Raw genomic sequence first — 18,748 nt, forward strand, 5'->3', positions numbered from 1 at the left:
CTCATCCCAACCCTTTCTCCTCTACACCACTCTTTATACCTCCTGTGCCCTATGTATAACTAGGAGGTTCAATAACCAGGTATGTGTCAATGGAGAGAGGAGCATGTTGACACCTGACACTAGGACAGACATGGCTGGTAAACAAAACCTGGGACTGACAGGAAGTGCCTCACTTAAACAGGGGAAGCTGGAACCTGAGTCACAAAGTTATATAAAGGTTCATCTGAGCTGAAATGAGAGGGTGATGATATTGCAGATGCTGTAATACCAACTGTGAAGATCTCTCCTGTTCTGACAATGTCCTGCTCTGACAGTACATCTTTATAGTATACAGTACACATTGACTTTTACTAATTCATGATAAATACATATATTGTTAATTATCCTTAAAATATTTATAATATTGTAAATTGTCTTCTTGGGGATATACATTCAAAAGACTGATGAAGTGTTGACAGCAGATTTTTGGTTTTGGTGTCATCCATAAAAGTGAATTTCTGTGTGCTCTACTGCCTCTTGTTGGTGACTCTGTTATTGCAGACCGGTCACTGCTACATTGTCGGTGGCGTCATATCCAGGCCTGCTGACTGCGATATTCATTGTCCATTCATTTTGATCATCGCTGTCTGTCTGTTCCGGGACATGATACTCCGCAGTAATATAATGATTCCAGATATATGTGGTGTCATTGATCTCCCCTAAGAGTCTAGTTTCCCAGTAAGAAGTTGATCTGGTCTAGATTACAATATTTCCAAAACTGTGCTGAGTAAAATCAAAGACGGTATTACGATGTAGGCTATATGTTCAAATATTTGTATTTCATTTGGAGTCTATAATAGCAGTATATGTGTGCAGAATGTGAATAGTGTGGGCCTTGCCCTTGACCTCAGAACACTTCAAGTGTAGGCTACAGACTTCTTCGTCTAGCATTTGCTCTGGATGCGCATCCCGCTGCGCCAGGCTGTGCGTCACGCAGCAGCGGATAAGTGACCTGTTGATACCCAGGCGGATATGCACGTGCCAGGGTATCCCCTGAGATTGAATATATAATGTCAGAACCGTAATTACGCTACGAATGGATCCGTGAAGTTCACCCCATTGGGTCGCACGAGCCCTTGCTGATATTGCGACTATACAAGCGACCGACAGCACTGGCTCCAGGTCATGTGCGGCTGGGTGAGTGTTACCATAAAGCTCCAGCTTTATGCTCACTCACACGTAGCCTAGACCCGGAAGCACAAGTCGAGGTAGCTCGGCTTTGTTTTGTTTTGTTAGTGACTGGAGTTGGAGCGAGAAGGGAAGGAACGTGTATGGATTGTTCTCCGCTTCGGGAATGGAAGATGACCAGATGTCGGAGGACAATTATCCGTGTAGCACGCTCGGTTTGGTCGGGAGCTGTGAGGACGAGACGGTCTACAATGTCTACAAAGAGTTGCCCGACAAAGTTGAGTCAAGGGGCACAGATTTTGCACAAGATGCCCGGGACAGTAAGGTTCAGACAGCGGGCAGTCACTTGGACATGCACATGCAGAGAATTGAGAAGAGAACGAGCAAAGAAAACGAAGATACGGACAATTTTCGGAGACAGAGCGCGGTGCATATTTTGAAGAGGAATTTCGGGACGTCGCGATCGTTTTCCACCCTCAACAACAACAACAATACAGCGGATGACCAAAAAGACTTGGATGATAACATTGTTGACATTGTCATTAAACGTATGGAAAGTCTGGACCTGGAGAAGTCCAATTGGGGAGAACCGGAGGATATAAGTGAGCAAATCGCAGATCAAACGAAGGGATTAACGTCATCCGATTTGGATCAAGTTGATGTAACAGATTCTGACGAATGTAGTGAAAGTAACCGGACTGACGACGAGTCATTTCAGTTAAAGGAGCATGTTTATTGTACAGTGTACTGCATCGCCAACGACAACTATCGGAAGCCTCCAGATAACCGTGAAACCACAGAACATCAACATATTGAGAAGATGACGCCGTCTACATCGGATGTAACACCAGCAGATTTATCTGTGGTTTTGCGGAGGCACAGCGATGCTGATACGGGCCACCGCCCCACTAACGTCCCAGAACCTTACACGTTATCGAACTTGATCGATTCTCGATCTCTGAGCAACTTTTACAACAGAGATTACAGTGTATCGGTTCTTATGACGTGTCGAATCTGTTTGGATGACAAGCATATAAAGCCGCTACATTGTTGCAAAAAGGCTGTCTGTGAGGAATGCCTAAAAAGATACATCAGTTCTCAGGTAGCAAAACAAATGTTTGCTGTTTGAAATGTGCGTGTGTGTGTTCATTAAAGCATCCAGAAAATGTCACCACCATAAAGGAGAAAGTGTGTCTAGCCAGACCCCTTAGACCTGTATGTTTGAACCTAGAACCACTCTGACAAGGGCTGGGCTTCCATCATAGGTTTGTCTGTTGGGCTTTACGGCTTTATTTGTTTTCTTTGGAGGAGCAGTTTGTTCATGGTCTTGGATCCTATAGTCTCCAGATTTCTCTTGAAGAGCTCCTAGCTTCTCCAAAGAGACTCTTAACATCTCCAGTGTGTACCCTATCTAGTGTGTCCCTTAGTTCCTCCAGAGAGTGTCCTAGCTTTTCCAAGGTTGCACCAAGTGGGCAGGAAGTGAGCTCTCGTCAGATGATAAACTTCCTGTTGGTGAGACAGCCAGTATGAAATTGTATGGCATCCAGAGAATGTGACTCTCCAAACTGGTGGTGAGACTCACAGTGCCCTCTATCACGTTTCAGGGAGGTCTGTCCTAGCCTGTTGCGTGTGTGTGTGTGAGTGAGTGAGTGTGTATCTGTGTGTGTCCTAGCCTGTTGTGTGTGTGTGTGTGTATGTCTCAGCCTGTGTGTGTTTGTGCTCACACTGTCTCAGTGACCCATGCCATGTGTTAACTGGTGCATGTTAGGAATGCTTGTCCTAATGTGCTGTACAGTAATAGCTGAGCTTTGTGTGTGCGTGTGTTTGTATGTAATTCCCTCTTTGTGTTAGTAATTGTTGTTTCTGGTCCAGGGAAGTCATGTGTTTCCTGCTTTCAGATCCTTCTGCCTGACATGGCTTCTTCTGACTCCTCAGTCTGTCACCGACACAGCGACCACAGACACAGCGACCACAGACACAGCGACCACAGACACAGCGACCACAGACACAGCGACCACAGACACAGCGACCACAGACACAGCGACCATGAAAGGTTGCATACCCACCTATACCGACACAGACATAGAAACACCAGACCCAGACACAGAGGTGTCTAGGTCTAGGTCACATATAGACTGAGATCACAGAGATAGTGGAGGTTTTGTTGAGACCAGGGGCTTTCTTGTCTCCTGTAAGCACAAAGAGAAAAGTCAGAAAGAAGTACAGACACAGCCTGTATGAACTGGTATGTGTGTGTGAGTGTGTGTGGGATCTGCTGTGCTGTGGCTCTGGGGAGGAGACAGGGGTTGGCTGGTTCTTATTGACAGTTTAATCACAGAGTTCTGTCTCTGTGGAACGTAATGAAATCAGCCTGCCAGAGCACCGTCTGAATGAGCCTGCAGTGTGTCATGTTGGGAGTTTAGTTATAAATGCTGATCTGTTGGCATATGTGAAGCCCTTTGTGACATTGGCAGTAAAAAAGGGTATACAAATACGATTGGATTTGATCTGTTGGTTGCAGGTAGGCAGTAGGAAAGTTGTACATCAATTGTTGTAGTAAAATTGTGGTAGTTAGAGAGGTTTTAGTCAGGTGGTACTTTAGTTAGCCTGTAGTTAGGTTGTCTGTTGTCCAGCAGGAGTGTGCACTAACCTGTTAGACCAGTTTGGTTAAACTGCTGCTCTTCACAGCCAGCATGAGTGAAACAGCCAACGCCCATTGTTATATTGTTACAATAACACACATCACAGATCTCAGTATGTAGGATAGAGTCGGAGACAGGGGGCATACTCTCATCTGTAGGATTACCAGTATGAGCGCATGATGTATTCTTTAGGATATGGAGGTGATGGTCTCTCCTGTGTAGGATACGGAGGTGATGGTCTGTTCTGTGTAGGATATGGAGGTGATAGTCTCTCCTGTGTAGAATATGGAGGTGATGGTCTCTCTCCTCTGTAGGATATGGAGGTGATGGTCTCTCCTGTGTAGGATATGGAGGTGATGGTCTCTCTCCTCTGTAGGATATGGAAGTGATGGTCTCTCCTGTGTAGGATATGGAGGTGATGGTCTCTCCTGTGTAGGATATGGAAGTGATGGTCTCTCTCCTCTGTAGGATATGGAAGTGATGGTCTCTCCTGTGTAGGATATGGAGGTGATGGTCTTTCCTGTGTAGGATAGAGGTGTGTCTGCTCTTACCCTGAGTGATCTATCCACACTGCCCCACTCTGTGAGTCTTAGGTTGTACAAGGATCCAATAATATCCTTGTCAGAAAGCACCCATGGCAGTATCTGTGGTGAACCTCTTTTTTCGAAGCCCAGCCTACTCCAGCCTTGGCTTGCCCATCCCTGCCCCGCCAAGCTCAAGCCAGACTATTCCTGCCCAATTTAGATACAATTTGCCTAGCCTACCTCAATCAGACCAGTTGAGACCAAATGCACCTAGCCTAGACTCATGCGATGGGTGTGGGGAATGTTTGGGGTTTAGGCTTAAGGCTGGGTTTAGAGTTAGAGTTGGGATTGGGGTTGGGTTTTAGGGTTAGTGGTGACAGAGGTGGAATAGAAGGAGACATCAACCTAGGCACCCAAGTGAGACTGACACGACCACTAACTACCACAGCATTGTCTTTGTGCACACAGCCAGAATTCAGGTGCTGATGTAAATGTGTGTATAAGTGTGTGTGACTATTCTCTGGGTAGTGGTAAACAGTGTTATGACGTCTCATGTTGACAGTTGTGTTCTCAGAGCTGCTCTGTTCTCTCAACAACAGATCCTCTTCAGTGTTCCAGGCTGCTGTCACAGCAGGCCTAACCACACACACACATACCAGCTAGCTAGACACACTCACATCTCAGCTATCTACACACACACACACACACACACACACATTCCTGCTAGCTAGACACAGACAGATCCGAACTAGCTAGACACACACACACCCCAGCTAGTTGGACAGACTAGACTATATGGGTTATGACCCCTGTAGGAGTTGGTCACTCTCTGTCTGTCCTCAGTATGAGCAGGTCTTTCTCTGTGTCTCTAAACATCTTAGCCCTCCTGGCTCTTGTCCAGCCTTCCCAGGAAGTCTCTGTCTGGTGCCAAGTCACATGACCTATGGTGGCGTAATGGATCTTATTGTTGCCTAAGAATTCTCTCCTGAACCAACCCCCACTGCCGTACCCTTCACTTTCCTGTCTTCTTCCTCCCCTTTCGCCTTCTCTTTCCCCCCAGGGATTAGTAAAGGTCACAGGGTACCTTTCACCATACACAGCACTCAGGACGCACACAGCTCTGCTATCTAGGGATTAATGTTCAGCTCAAAACAGCTACCTCCATGAATGTATACTTAGAAATGAACTTTGCCTCTGCCATGTAGCACAGTACTTATGTACACAAGACAGAGAGAAGTATTTGCAATGAGTGTGTATGTATGTGTTTTTGTTTATGTACATACTTTACAACCCTGTTACTGTTGGTAGTATGACCCAGCTAATCATGTCTCCATTGGGTTATCTGAAACCACATGCTTGATCATATTTGCTGACAAGCCTGTTCATCATCCATCCTTAGGTGCGAGTGGGCAGGGCTGACATCATCTGTCCAATCACAGAATGCAGTGGTTTCCTGGAGGAGAGTGTAGTGGTGTCTCATCTGGCCAATGAGGAGGTAGCAAAGTACCGCTACTTCCTGGAGTTGGGCCGATTAGACGCCAGCACGAAGCCTTGCCCCCAGTGCAGCCTCTTCACCTCCCTGAAGACCCGCTCCCTTCAGACACCCAGCAGAGCAGAGCACAAGTACAAGGTGAGGTTTGGGAGGTGAACCCCACAGTGTGACAATGATCTCAGAGTTAGAGTGATGTGATTCTTTATCTCAAAGTTAAGGTTTGATGTGATTGACGTCTCCTTCACTGGAGAGACTAATAAAAACAAATCTCTCCTCGGCTCTCTTCCCTCCTCTTCATGTCTTCCTCCTCTTCCCTACAACCCTGTCCTCTCATTTCATCTTCATATCCTTACTTTCCTCCTCCTCCCCTCTTCCCCGCCACCCTATTCAAACCTTCTCTGTCTCCTATCTGCTGGCATCTCTCTTTTGTCTTCCCCTTTTTCTCCTGTTCCATGACAGGTCCAGTGCAGTAAGTGTCATTTTGTGTGGTGTTTTAAGTGCCACGCCCCCTGGCACCAGGGTCTGAAGTGTCGTGACTACCGGAGGGGAGACAAGCTGCTGCGGACCTGGGCCAGTGTTGTCGAGCACGGCCAGAGGAATGCCCAGAAGTGCCCCCGCTGCAAGGTGGGTACTGGGGCTGGGAATGGAGCAGAGACTTGGGCCTGGGCCTTGGCCTCGATTGGCCCCCTGGCTGAGCCTAATGATGGTACTGGTAGAGATGGTAATCAAACTCTAACATGTTGTCTCTGGCAAACAAATGCTGCTTCAGCAAAGTGAGGTCAGGTCCTTTTAGTAGTCAACCAGTTTAGCATAAAATAGGTAGAGATGTTCTTCAGCACTGAAGAGTCTTCTGTGTCAGCCAGACAGGAAGGAGAAGCTGCTTATCTGGCAGATGTCTGTTAGAGTTGTTGTTGCTACCTCAGCTTCAAACAAAAGCTGCTGGGACTGAGTTGGTGTTGGGGAAAGTCAGGAGACTACCCTGGGCAGAGAGTCGACCTTTATGTCATTAAAACCAGTCTCGCTTAATAACATAGCTAAATCTAGCAGCTAACATTGCTAAGCCTAGCTTAGCCATACCTACCTATCAGCGATGTTTGATCCAACATCATTCGGACATACTGAGCTGTCAGTGATTTTTACAAATTGTTTTCTGGACTGGGCTGTTAGACAGGTTGTTGTTTAGTCAGATTGCTAGCTAGCCATAAGGTTGTCTTGTCAGGTTGTTAGCTTGACAGTTTGTCAGACCATCTCTCTCTGGTCAGCATCAACATGAGTCAGGACAGGACAGGAGACAGCAGGACTATATGTTCCACACTGTTAATCAGTTCAGAGGCATGGGCCAAATTGAGCAAATCACACAAATGTTCACAAGTAGGTTCCAAGAAAACCAACAGGGGTTTAGATGTAAACAACATCCTACAGTACTGGATAATGTAATATAACAACTGATTAAGTTTAACAAGTTGAATGATAACTCATGGGATGTGTGACCATGACAAAGTGTGATAATGTGTGATACTGACAAAAACCTTAACGCTCCTCTAGATCCACATACAACGCACAGAGGGCTGCGATCATATGACCTGCACGCAGTGCAACACCAACTTCTGCTACCGCTGTGGGGAGAAGTACCGCCACCTGCGCTTCTTCGGAGACCACACCTCCAACCTCAGCGTGTTTGGCTGCAAGTATCGCTACCTGCCTGAGAAGCCCCACCTCCGACGCCTGGTTAGAGGTTCTGTGTGTGGTAGGCTGGCTGGTTGTACTCTCTCTCTCTCTCTCTCTCTCTCTCTCTGTCTCTCTCTCTGTCTCTCTCTCTATCTCTCTCTGTGTGTGTGTGAGCAAACGTGTGTGTGTGCCTGAAAGATTTGCATGTCATCAGGATACTGGAGTCAACAGTGGCAGCAAAGAAAGAGCTGGTAATTTATTTTTCGCCAGATCAGAGCCTGCTGAACTGAGGTGTATGCATGTGTGTCTACGTGTGTGAATGTGTGTGCATCTGTCTGTGTTTTCTTTAAGTGGAGCTCTATCTCCCCTGGATCATGACATTCAGTAGCTGGATCCCCTGTTTCTCTTGAGCACTGATGGTACAGATGGTACCTTGTTAGCCTGGAGCTAGTTCACAACCGCAGGGGGCCTGGGAAGCCATCTGACACACAAGGAGCTAATGTAGCCCTCTGAGATGCTAAACTACATTACCCAGCAGCCCCAGGGGGACTGCATCTCACTTACTGTTCCTGCAGCCCTCTCCAGTAGCAGGTCAACGTACAGCTGGGCCTAGGAAACAGCACAGGGGACTGGGCTACTAAAACAAATGGCTCCTTCTATTCCCTCTGGCATGTACATACAAAATTAACCCCACAAGTGTGATACCAGTAACATGCTAAACAATGGCTTACTATCCACAAACTTTCCAAATATCACACTTTCCAAACATTTTTCAAATGCCACACTGATACTACTTCAGAAATGGACAGGTTACTGCCAGCCCTCTAGATCTTTAACTAGATCCTTTAAGTCTCCCTCTCTCTCCTTCCCCTACTTCCCTCCCTCTCTCCCTCTCTCCAGTCAGCAAAGTGGTGGTAGCACCGGTGGTCATTGTGCTGATGGTGGTGATTGGAGCTCTGTCTCTGGTTATAGGTAAGAAGGATATATCTTTCTCTCTCTCACTCACACATATAGACGTATGCATGCATGCAGACACACACACACACACACACACACACACACACACAGAGACATAAGTGCCTCCTTTGTTGGTGTAAACAAAAACAAACAGGCTGCTTATCAGTTTTAGGTAACACTAACACACACATCCACAGCTTATCTGTGTTAGACTGCAACAGGAAGACTGCAGATAACCATGTACAGCAACAGACATGACAGGTCTTGAGGTCTACCCCACCCCTAGGATGTCTGTCCCCCCTCTCTAGGACTGGTGGCCTTCCCCATCTACTACATCTGTAAGAGGAGGAGGAAACGGACCCATGGCACCGGCCGCTGGATCTGAGGAGGCCCCTCCCACATCCCCCCCTCCAAGGCCTTGCTCTGCTCAACCCTAACACCATATTATTTATTCAGCCTTTTCAGGGATTGTGTTTTGTATACATGAATAGCCACATGACACAGTTGAATTACTGATAGTTTGTGAGAATTTTATGACATGTGCACTGTGAGTGGTGCTTGTGTTTGAGTGAGGTGTAGGCCTGGCCAAATAACATCCACACCCACACACACACACACACACACACACACACACACACACACACACACACACACACACTAGTGTCTCTCTAAGCCTCATCTTGCTGTGCCAACAGCAGTTTTGTGCCCACACATTGGTATGTGCATCATCAACAGAATGTGTTTGTTGTGAAACAATGATCAGAGCTTCAGTGAGGGTGTGTTCTCTCATCTCTTGTCTGTTTGGGACATGGCTCGCTTGGTTTTGTTCTGTGTTGCCAAAAGATATTCTCGGTCCACAGTCCTAGACATACGTAGAAGGAGGTGGGTCCCAACTTATTTGGATTAATACATTTCTCTGCCATGAAAAACAATTTGCCAAAACTTATTTTTATAATTTTGACACGCTTGAATATAGGTTGCTCTGTATATCAGTCAACTGTACCTTTGATGTATCTCATCAGTACATACAAAAAATGAATCTTAAATTATTGGAATATGTTTTGGCTAATGAGGGAGCTGTCAGCTGAGTCAGCATATCTCCCAGAGTTCTAGAAGAGCTAAGTTACCTCTGGAGAGTTCTAGAATGCACCAGGACTTCCCCCAGATTTCTATTTTTTATCTGCAGACCACAGATACACTCTGGGACAGGGTAGGAATGGTGAGACTGTGTGTAGGGGACTAATTAACTACTGCATGGAACAATCACTTCAGTCTATCATTAAGACAAGGTTGATCAATTGTAACCTGTCCAGGATTTGTGTTATCCTGCAACAGGAAAACACAAGTGATAATGATGAAAATGTACTTCTCTATGGTTACCATCAGGTCTTTCTTATCACATCATAGTGCATCACGATTACAAGTTAAACTTTTGTATTTGTTACTCAGGGTGTTGTCCTTCCCATTCTGCCCTCTTTCAACTGAGTCTCTCCCTGCCGGTCTCTCTTTCTGCCTGTCTGTTTCCTGAGTTGTCTGTCTGTATGCCTGTCTTTCTACTCCTGTAACCACCACTGGTGTGTACCACAGCAACACTATGCTGCTCACAGCATACACCAAGGGAGAGTAGGTCTGCTGACACGCTGTCAGGACTCACCCTGAGAAGACTCTCACGTGCAGATGCCATTTTGATTTGACATGTTTAGATGCTCCGATGTTGATAGGCGATTGATCCTGACGCAGCATCCAGTGGGACGTTGAGGGTGTGAGGTGAGGGTAGATGGCCTCCCCTTCTGTGACACCCTAGGGAGCTCTCGCTGGCTGAAGACCCCAGGGCTGCCATTACAAGAATTACACTGTTATTGAAAACAAGTAACACGTCACTGCAATATTGTTACACTGTCGGTCACATGGCACTGCAATGTTGTTACACTGTTATTAACCTGTTGTTACTGTGATGTTCATATCATGTTGTTACAGGCTATTTGTGAACATGTTTTTAGCATGTTTGAGCCATATGTCTTACATGTTATAGCCATGTATTAACATGTTCCATTAACATTCATCTGGTGCCTTTATAGAAGTCTTATACAGATTTAGATCTTCACAGACCAGATATTAAAATTATACCTGGTCCCAGATTACAACACTGATTGATTCTCAGATGAGGCCTAATCTGTCTATGGAAAACTGGCCCTCTTATAATCTAAAAGCAAACCCAATCTCTGATGTTACGTTGACTTTCACTCCAGAGGACCTTGCCTCTGATCCTGTACTCAAGTAGTTTGCACAATAGCAGGTAGGTGGTCAGTTTCTCTACTGATCCTAGATGTAGGCTGAACACAGTAGCTGGAAACCACCACATCACAGAGAGTAGAGTATTTAATGTCTAGGTTTGCACAGATCTCTGCTCCTGGTGGCTGGGGTTCAAAGATGCACTGCTATCTTTACATATGACTCCTGTATTTTACCTGAGGGAGACATTAAAAATAGCTTTTGAAATGCCTGTTCTGACTGAACTGTGTGTTGTTGATCATACTGTGTGTGTCACGCTATGCTCTTCATCCTACAAACAGTCACAGGTGCCGCATTCCACCATCAGAGGGCAGAAGTGAACCAGAGAACGTTCATCACTGTTAACGACTTTCTCGGAAGGCGGCGTTGATAATGAAACAATGTATCAGACAACGGCCACCAAATACAAATATGTAGGCATCTATCTATAACCACTGTCAATATGGCCGGATAAGCACGTTTTTTTCTTAAGACAGTTTCAACAGTTTATTATTTCAGGTCTCCTATTGAATCAGGAAGAGTGCAGTCAACAATTCCACTTAATGGTTGCCATTGGTTTGGACAATTTACATTTTATGTGTATGCCATGTTGGCATTGTGTTCTGACGTATTCAATTGATAGGAATAACCTGTCCAGTCCTGTTCGGTCAGGGCGACGCTCCGCCCTTCCAGGCGATACAGTCGGTGACGCCGGATAATCGTAAACACTGTGTTCTTACAACCGCGCAAGCTACTACACTTACTTCTGAAGCGGAGAATAATTAATATTTACTTCAAGTAGTTCACCGGAGCGCTATGGAAACCAGACAACAAGGTGAGTTTAAACGATTACTTCCAAATATGTCAACTATTAGCTATTGTTAAATGGTCTAGATGATGATCATTATGTTCTTTAAATAGGAAGATACTTGTGTGCAAGATGCGTTGGTCTTATTACACACTCGATGTCGTAATATTCTAGATTAGTTATTGATAGAATGATAGACTTCCTCATTGTGATCATTCTCATCATCATCAACATCAACGCACTAGCCAGTTGAGACTAGAATTAACTTATCATGACGCATCTACTTAACTAGACCATGTGGTACTCTTTCTCCGCTGCAGAAACAGAACATCTTTAAATCAGCTTCATGTGGCTCTAATGCAATGCATTGACAGTCGAACGGGTTTGTTCACATTCATTTCAGAGACATATGACCGGCCCGAGGTCTCAGATTTTCTCCCCTCGTCTTCAGAACTCACTAATAGAAATCTTGTGACCGGAGGTATTCCGCTGCCGACAGGGCAGAGCAAAGCGGACCCAACTTTGTAGTATTTCCCCTCAGTATGAATATTATCTTTGCCCTATCTTCAAAACAAGATGAATATGGGTTTGTTTTTCAACCCCCAAAATGCAATGTTTACCTACAGCCCCAGATCCCCATCTATGAATGCTGCTGCTCTTGGCTTCCTATGGTGACTAAGGATGGGCCATGGAGTCATGTCTGCATGCATGCGTGCGTGTGTAACTTAGTGCTCTTGTCTCCCACCCCGCTGCCATGCCTGTCGTCCTCCCAGATCTGTACTCCAGTGTTCTGGGGGAGGCGGTGGTCGGGGACTGGGGCGAGGGCCCTGCTGGGGAGGACTGGGGTAAGATGTCCCTGTCTGAGGACTGGGGTAAGATGTCCCTGTCTGAGGACTGGGTCATGCCCAGTCACTATGACATGCATCTGGAAGCTGCAGGTGATCCACTTCATAGTAGACAAGCTGAGACCCCTAGATCTAGTACACATCCGTACTAGCAGCGATCCCTAGACCTAGAACACTTCAATACAAGTAGACTAACTGAGACTAGGAGGTTAGCTCAGTCCCAACAGTTGGTGGTTAGTTTAGTCCCCAACAGATGGAAGTTAATGTCTAACAACTGAACGTTTCCTCATTCCCAACAGTCGGAAGTTAGCTAAATGTATACCAGCAGGAAGTTATCTACTGTTGTCTCATATATGAGTAACGTGATCGTGTAGAACTCGATCTGTATCGATGGTGTCCTGACATGCATGGACATGGTAGAGAGTGGACATGTGACCATAAGTCACATGGTCAAGCTCATCACCAGCCCAAAGCAGCAAACATAAACACGGCCATCTACCATCATTGTTATGTTCAGAACCACCTCACCCGTATAGGCCCTGTAGAAAATATAATGAAAATGTTATCAAGTGCATCAAGTTAACCTGATCCCCCCCCCCCCCTCCTTCCTGCTTCCAAATGAAGAGAGGGGACACCTGAGAACAGGTAATGTAGTCTTCTGCTGTTACTACTGCTTCTGAAGGAAATCCTACTGAAACACATCACCATGCAGGGTTACCTCCCCACTGTTCTGTCCCTGGCCACTTTCCTCGTATCTCCATTTTGTGTCTACCATCCAAACCCCACCCCACCCCACTACCCCAATCTTTCTCCTGGTCTCTCAAGGCCTGTCTTCTTCCCCTCTTACATTTACATGTATTCATTTAGCGGACATTTTTATCCAAAGCGACTTCCAAGAGAGAGCTTTACAAAGTACATAGGTCACTGATAATAACAACAAGATAGCCCCAAAGCATTGCGGGTAGCCAAATCAAGAAGCACACATTGTGAACAACCAAAAAATAAGTGCCAAAGGGATGAACCATAAGAGCATGTAGTCTCTTACCTCATTATGTCTGGATGAGGAGGAGGGGGGCCTTCCCTCTTCTGTAAGAGACTTCAAAATCTTCCCTTCATTGTGCCCTGGATGGCCTGCTGCCTAAAGTTAAATCTAGTTAGATAATCCCAGAGGGCAATCCTACTGCTGCCAGAGATTATGTAACGGCAGAGACGGCGAGGGGTCTGGAGGCCAAACACCACAGCCAATGACCACTTCCTGATGTCTCCAAATGATGCGTTTAAGTACAGAGTTTATAATCCACATGTCTTTAGACAGAGATCCCTCACTGCAAGGGGAATAGATCACCAGCGATCCCTCCCTGCTATTGATTACATGACCAGAGATCACTTGAGATCCTTCACCTCTCTGTCTGTACTATTGGACCAGATCACAAGTGATCCCCACTGCTAAAGACTAGATTACAAAGATCCCTCACCTCCTAAGGGTGACGGGACATACTTATTTGGGCTATAGCGACAGATGCAAAATTTGGAAGCGGAGGTTGCCAGCATCGGGGCAGAAATACGATATCATTCACTGGGATGACTAACCCTTATCCTCATCCCCATGGACTCCCGGTGTCATCCTCTGTTATGACGAACCCGAGAGAGAGAACACACTATCCAGATATCATGTAATAAGGAATATTACGCAGGCAGGCTGGCAGACAGTCAGACAGGCATGCACACAGGCACAAACACACACCAGGGCTTTGGATCTGTCCTCTGTTGGAGGTAATGAAATTACAGTTCAGTTCCAGAAACTGTTGAGAGGAACAGTGGACAATAGCTAATCAAGTTAAGAGCAGGAATAAATAGAGGATGTAGAAGCTGTGTGGTTTATGGTCAGACCCTTTTTTGTGCTGGTTGACAGACCAAAGTTCAGACCTCTCCAGCAGTTATCAGGGGAACAGACCTGGTCTGATGACTCCAGCGGAGATGATGCCAGCTGACTGGTAGGCTGGCTTATCTCACTGATGTTAAACCTCAGATTGTGTGTGTGTGTGTTGGTGTGTTTCGCAGGTCTGCTTGATGCAGAGCCTCTCAGGGAATCGGAGGAGGACAACATGGTGTCAGACGTGGACCTCAACAACACTGTGACCGAAGAGGAGAGGGAGGAGATCCAGCAGGAGCTGGCCAAGGTATGAGAAGAGGAGGGGAGAGGGAGGGAAAGAGACGGGGATGGTTTGGGTCATTTGCATACACTGGACAGAGCAGGTGAACAAATATGTAAATAGGGAAGTAGTTGGACAGATGGAATTTATAACTCAGTATACTAAAGGGATAACTGTCTCCTCTGGCTTTGAGTTTAGGGTTGTTCAAACAGCAGCTACACGATACAATGTACAGTAGAAAACAGCGTATATCCAGTCCTCATCTCATCTTCCCTCTCATCTCCTCTCCCCTCTTCTCCAGTTAGAAGAGGAGATCTCTACTCTGAGGCAGGTCCTGTCCTCAAAGGAGAAGCAGCATGCAGAGCTGAAGCAGAAGCTGGGCATCACCCCCCTCAGTGAGCTGCGCAACAACTTCAGCCGCAGCTGGTACGACATGCAGACCTCCACCGCGTAAGTACATGGCCCCGTGTGCGTGGGCGCATGTGTGTGTGTGTGTGCGATGAGGGTAGGTTGTTGTTATTGTTGCCATTCATAGAATGTCACAGGGAGAGTCCATCATTCTGGCATTTAAGCTGTATAAGTAGGAGGGGGGGGGGACAAAAGAGAAATAGATATAGAGAGGGAGAGACTGGAGAGGAGAGTCAGGACTCAGCCCTGAAGGTACACACGTCCTTTCAGTAAAGATTTCTTTCATGACCATCACCGAGGGAGGTACACAGATACTGAGGTTAGTCATGCAGACAGCAGCATAAGATTCTGCTGCTCGTTAGGAGCGTAACATCAGAGAGCATGCTGGGACATCCACCTCAGTCAATAAATGCTGTGACATCAGCTGAGCTTCCTGCCTTTCTATTTGTCCGTCAGTCTTCCTTACTCTCTGTCTGTCGGTCTGTCTGTCGGTCTGTAGGCCTGTCGCCCTGTCTGCTTGTCTGTCTGCCTGATTAAATTATTTAAAGAGTTTGCAGAAACCAAAGGCAGTATGTTGTTGTTAGAGCAGCTGTATCAGTTACTCTGTCCTGGCTCTGACTGATACCTTATACCACTACTGGGAGAGAGATGCAGACACTTACACTGTGCATTCCTGTGTGTGTGTGTGTGGGTGTGTGTGTGTGTCCAGGTACAAGAAGACGTCAGAGACCTTCAACACAGCAGGCCAGAAAACCTCTGCAGCGTTCAACAATCTGGGGTCTGCCATCAGCAGGAAGTTTGGAGACATGAGGTATAATGTCACTTCCTGTTACCACTACACACCAGCAAGCTTGATATAATTATCAATCAATTATTGAATCTATTGATCTTTGTTGTGGAGTCTATGTCTGCCATGCCACATGCACTACCCATAGATTCAGTGGTAATGCAGTCTAATTCTACCCTCCTCCCTTGCTATAAAGGTCTGCCCAACACCTCCAAATGAATGTCTCTTAACCTGCCACCGCCCCTTTGACCAGATACTTGAGATGACTATAGACATGCAGCTTGGAGTGGTGGTGGTGGAGGGAGGGGGGTGTTGTATAAGTCTGGTAGTAAGCAGCTTATAGCTCTCAGGCTGACGTGCTGTGAGCTGGAGTATATATTGCCCCAATCTCTGGTCTGGGATCAGCTATATGGTGGTCCTACAGGGACATACAGAGCCACATACAAAACACTTTTATTGATGGAAGTTTACCAACTACATGTTATTCACAATACAGCTATTAACTGACTAATGTTGTGCATGGTAGAATTCCCAACTCCATGTTGTCTTCATGCTGTTACTAAGTGTAAACAGACAAGGCACCAAGACACTCTTTATGTCTTCCAGCATATATGGTTTAGAATTACTGTATCCCCGGAGGTATGTTCCTTTAGTGTGTGTGTGTGTGTGTGTGTGCTTTAGTATTTTAGTAATTTGCATGCATGTCTGTGTGCATCCCCGAGTGTGTGTTTCCCATGACTGAGTATCTGTGTGATTCTGAACTCCTGATGCTAACTAGTAAATAATCTACTAACTAGTAAATTAACTGATTCAATATCTCAGCAGCATGTAGCATAAGCTGCAGACATAGTTCTGAAGATATATTCATGCAGACATAGTTCTGAAGATATATTCATGACATGATTCATGAATATATCTTCAGAACTATGTCTGCAGCTTAAGATGTAAAGAGTATTACCAGTAACCAGTTATTTTGTTAATTGTTTTTTGATGATTGAGTGCGTTTGAAGTGTGTGTGGTTCTGAACATGCTGCTGTGCATTTGGCAGTTCACTGGTACAGAGAAAGAACGATGAAACAAACCAAATGTTTGTCTGTTTTTCCTGTTATGCTTCAAAAGATCAAATTCAATAGGGTAAGATGTGGTGTGTTGTTAGTGTTGACATGGTGCTAAGTAAGATATAGTGTGCTGTTAGTGTTGACATGGTGCTAAGTAAGATATAGTGTGCTGTTAGTGTTGACATGGTGCTAAGTAAGATATAGTGTGTTGTTAGTGTTGACATGGTGCTAAGTAAGATATAGTGTGCTGTTAGTGTTAATGTGTGCATGTGTTTGGGATAAAGACAGCTACCATCTCAGGAACTGGACTGGAACTGAAGATCTATGACCTTTTCCCAACACACATGAATTACACACACAAAAACATGCACCCACACTACACAAGCAGCAAACAGTTAGCAAATAAATTACATCAGTTTCAGGGAGCACCTGATCTCTAAGTAAATAAGACCACTGATGGAACGCTGATGAGTTTCATTTAGAATTTTAGTTCCAGTGCAGGGTCCCAGTTTCTGTCTGCCTGCATGCCTGCATGTCTGCCTGTCTGCCTGTCTGTCTACTCTACATGCATAGTTCAGTCAAGCTACAATAAAAATAGTTTCTTGCTACACGATTGTTCTACATAAACTGAGATGAAGTGTGTTTGCTTTAGCGTGCAGTCTGAACTGTCTGTATTTATTTGTATTCACTGTGTACGTGTATGTGCACGTGTGTGTGTTCGTGTGTGTGTATGTGTGCGGACGTGTACGTTTGCGGTATGTAACGCCTTATTAATCATTAACCCCTCTCTCTTGACCTTGCTCTCTGGGGACAGCTACTCTATCAGACATTCTATGAGCATGCCTACCATGAGGTAAATGTGTGTGTGGTTCAGCATAGCTGTGTGTGTGCTCAGTTGTGAGGTATCTCTGCTCAGTAACTTATAACGTCCAGACACACTGAAATCTAGAACAGCTTTAAAACTTTCCTGATTTGACCTAAGCAGGTGATTTACAAGGTTTACTATTATATGAGTGTCTGTAGTCTAATTAGAGCACTGTTATATCAAGTCCATCCTAAATTGACCATCACCAGCAGGCTAACATTCATCTGCTCGACCAACAGAAACTCCCCCAGCTTCAAGTCCTTTGAGGAGAAGGTGGAGAGCACCGTCTCCAACATCAAGGTATTAAGAAGCAGCTCCTTTCTCTATCCAATCACTGCTGTTCATCCTCCATCGGAACATCAGCAGGGGGGTCAACATGGGAGGCCTGGGTGTATCAGATTCAATGTTTCACCTAGATGTAGTTTGTGGCAGACTAAGAGCCTGGCTTAGCCTGATGGCTATGTATACACACCTACTAAATGACGTTAAACAGCAGCCTACTGAGAACAATAACACTAGGCAGAGAGAGACAGGTAGAAAGGGGAATAGAGGTGGAGAGAGAGAGACAGAGAGGTATGGTAAAGAGGGAGGACAGTAAGAGAGATTGCCATACAATGTAGCTAATCCAGCCTATTTTAACGTGTTCTTGTGTGTACGCGGTGGATGTGTGTCCCCCCCTCCCCTCCCTGGGTGTGTTCGGCTCTGGAGCAGACCAAAGTGGGCGGGACCGGGGGGAGCTTCGAGGAGGTGCTGTCCTCAGCAGCCCACGCCAGCACCCAGGACACGCCCTCCAACCACCTGATTGACAGCCCGGAAGAGACCCGCTAGACCAACCACTTGCAAGACCAAACACCAGACAGCCCCGAGCAGGCAAGGGATGGAGCCCGGGGTGGTTTGGACTATTTGAAATCTTTCCAGTTACTGTCCATGACTACTGTCACTGCCCTTTAACACTGACCACTGTTACTGTCCTCCAACACTGACTACTACTTGTTACACTACAGTACACTACAGTATACCACATATATTGTATGTTACATGTTATGGTAAAGTGTGTGCTGTTATATTATGTCATATACTGTACCATAGAGTCTGCCTGGAGA

General features: G+C 45.8%; 2 protein-coding genes across 7 annotated transcripts; both read left to right on the forward strand.

Moving 5' to 3' along the window:
- The first annotated feature begins 1,037 nt into the window (after nucleotides 1-1,037).
- rnf217 (ring finger protein 217) lies at nucleotides 1,038-10,961 on the forward strand. Of its 2 annotated transcripts, none has more exons than XM_047035180.1 (6): nucleotides 1,038-2,269; nucleotides 5,733-5,963; nucleotides 6,285-6,449; nucleotides 7,371-7,572; nucleotides 8,394-8,465; nucleotides 8,737-10,961. In XM_047035180.1, exons 1-6 carry the CDS (start codon nucleotides 1,334-1,336, stop codon nucleotides 8,790-8,792), a joined length of 1,662 nt encoding a protein of 553 aa, XP_046891136.1. In that variant the 5' UTR covers nucleotides 1,038-1,333; the 3' UTR covers nucleotides 8,793-10,961. The 2 variants fall into 2 exon arrangements, with proteins under 2 accessions (XP_046891136.1, XP_046891134.1); XM_047035178.1 differs by having other exon boundaries at nucleotides 1,045-2,269; nucleotides 8,759-10,961.
- A 91-nt stretch (nucleotides 10,962-11,052) lies between these two features.
- On the forward strand, nucleotides 11,053-18,643 carry tpd52l1 (tpd52 like 1). Of its 5 annotated transcripts, XM_047035198.1 has the most exons (9): nucleotides 11,053-11,556; nucleotides 12,999-13,019; nucleotides 14,436-14,554; nucleotides 14,829-14,977; nucleotides 15,645-15,746; nucleotides 16,842-16,856; nucleotides 17,595-17,633; nucleotides 17,885-17,945; nucleotides 18,357-18,643. In XM_047035198.1, exons 1-9 carry the CDS (start codon nucleotides 11,538-11,540, stop codon nucleotides 18,471-18,473), a joined length of 642 nt encoding a protein of 213 aa, XP_046891154.1. In that variant the 5' UTR covers nucleotides 11,053-11,537; the 3' UTR covers nucleotides 18,474-18,643. The 5 variants fall into 5 exon arrangements, with proteins under 5 accessions (XP_046891154.1, XP_046891150.1, XP_046891151.1 ...); XM_047035194.1 differs by lacking the exons at nucleotides 16,842-16,856; nucleotides 17,595-17,633 and having other exon boundaries at nucleotides 18,354-18,643; XM_047035195.1 differs by lacking the exons at nucleotides 16,842-16,856; nucleotides 17,595-17,633.
- Nucleotides 18,644-18,748: the final 105 nt, after the last annotated feature.

The sequence above is a fragment of the Hypomesus transpacificus genome, chromosome 15, assembly GCF_021917145.1.
Source record: "Hypomesus transpacificus isolate Combined female chromosome 15, fHypTra1, whole genome shotgun sequence".
In the NCBI taxonomy this organism is placed as follows: domain Eukaryota; kingdom Metazoa; phylum Chordata; class Actinopteri; order Osmeriformes; family Osmeridae; genus Hypomesus; species Hypomesus transpacificus.

Excerpts from the sequence above, each read along its gene's own strand:
- rnf217 (XM_047035178.1), top strand. The coding sequence starts at position 1,334 with ATGGAAGATGACCAGATGTCGGAGGACAATTATCCGTGTAGCACGCTC. Across the intron at positions 7,573-8,393 it reads GGTTAGAGGTTCTGTGTGTG|TCAGCAAAGTGGTGGTAGCA; the intron begins GTAGGCTGGCTG and ends CCCTCTCTCCAG. Across the intron at positions 8,466-8,758 it reads AGCTCTGTCTCTGGTTATAG|GACTGGTGGCCTTCCCCATC; the intron begins GTAAGAAGGATA and ends CCCCCTCTCTAG.
- tpd52l1 (XM_047035198.1), top strand. Across the intron at positions 14,555-14,828 it reads TCCAGCAGGAGCTGGCCAAG|TTAGAAGAGGAGATCTCTAC; the intron begins GTATGAGAAGAG and ends CCTCTTCTCCAG. Across the intron at positions 17,946-18,356 it reads GCACCGTCTCCAACATCAAG|ACCAAAGTGGGCGGGACCGG; the intron begins GTATTAAGAAGC and ends GCTCTGGAGCAG.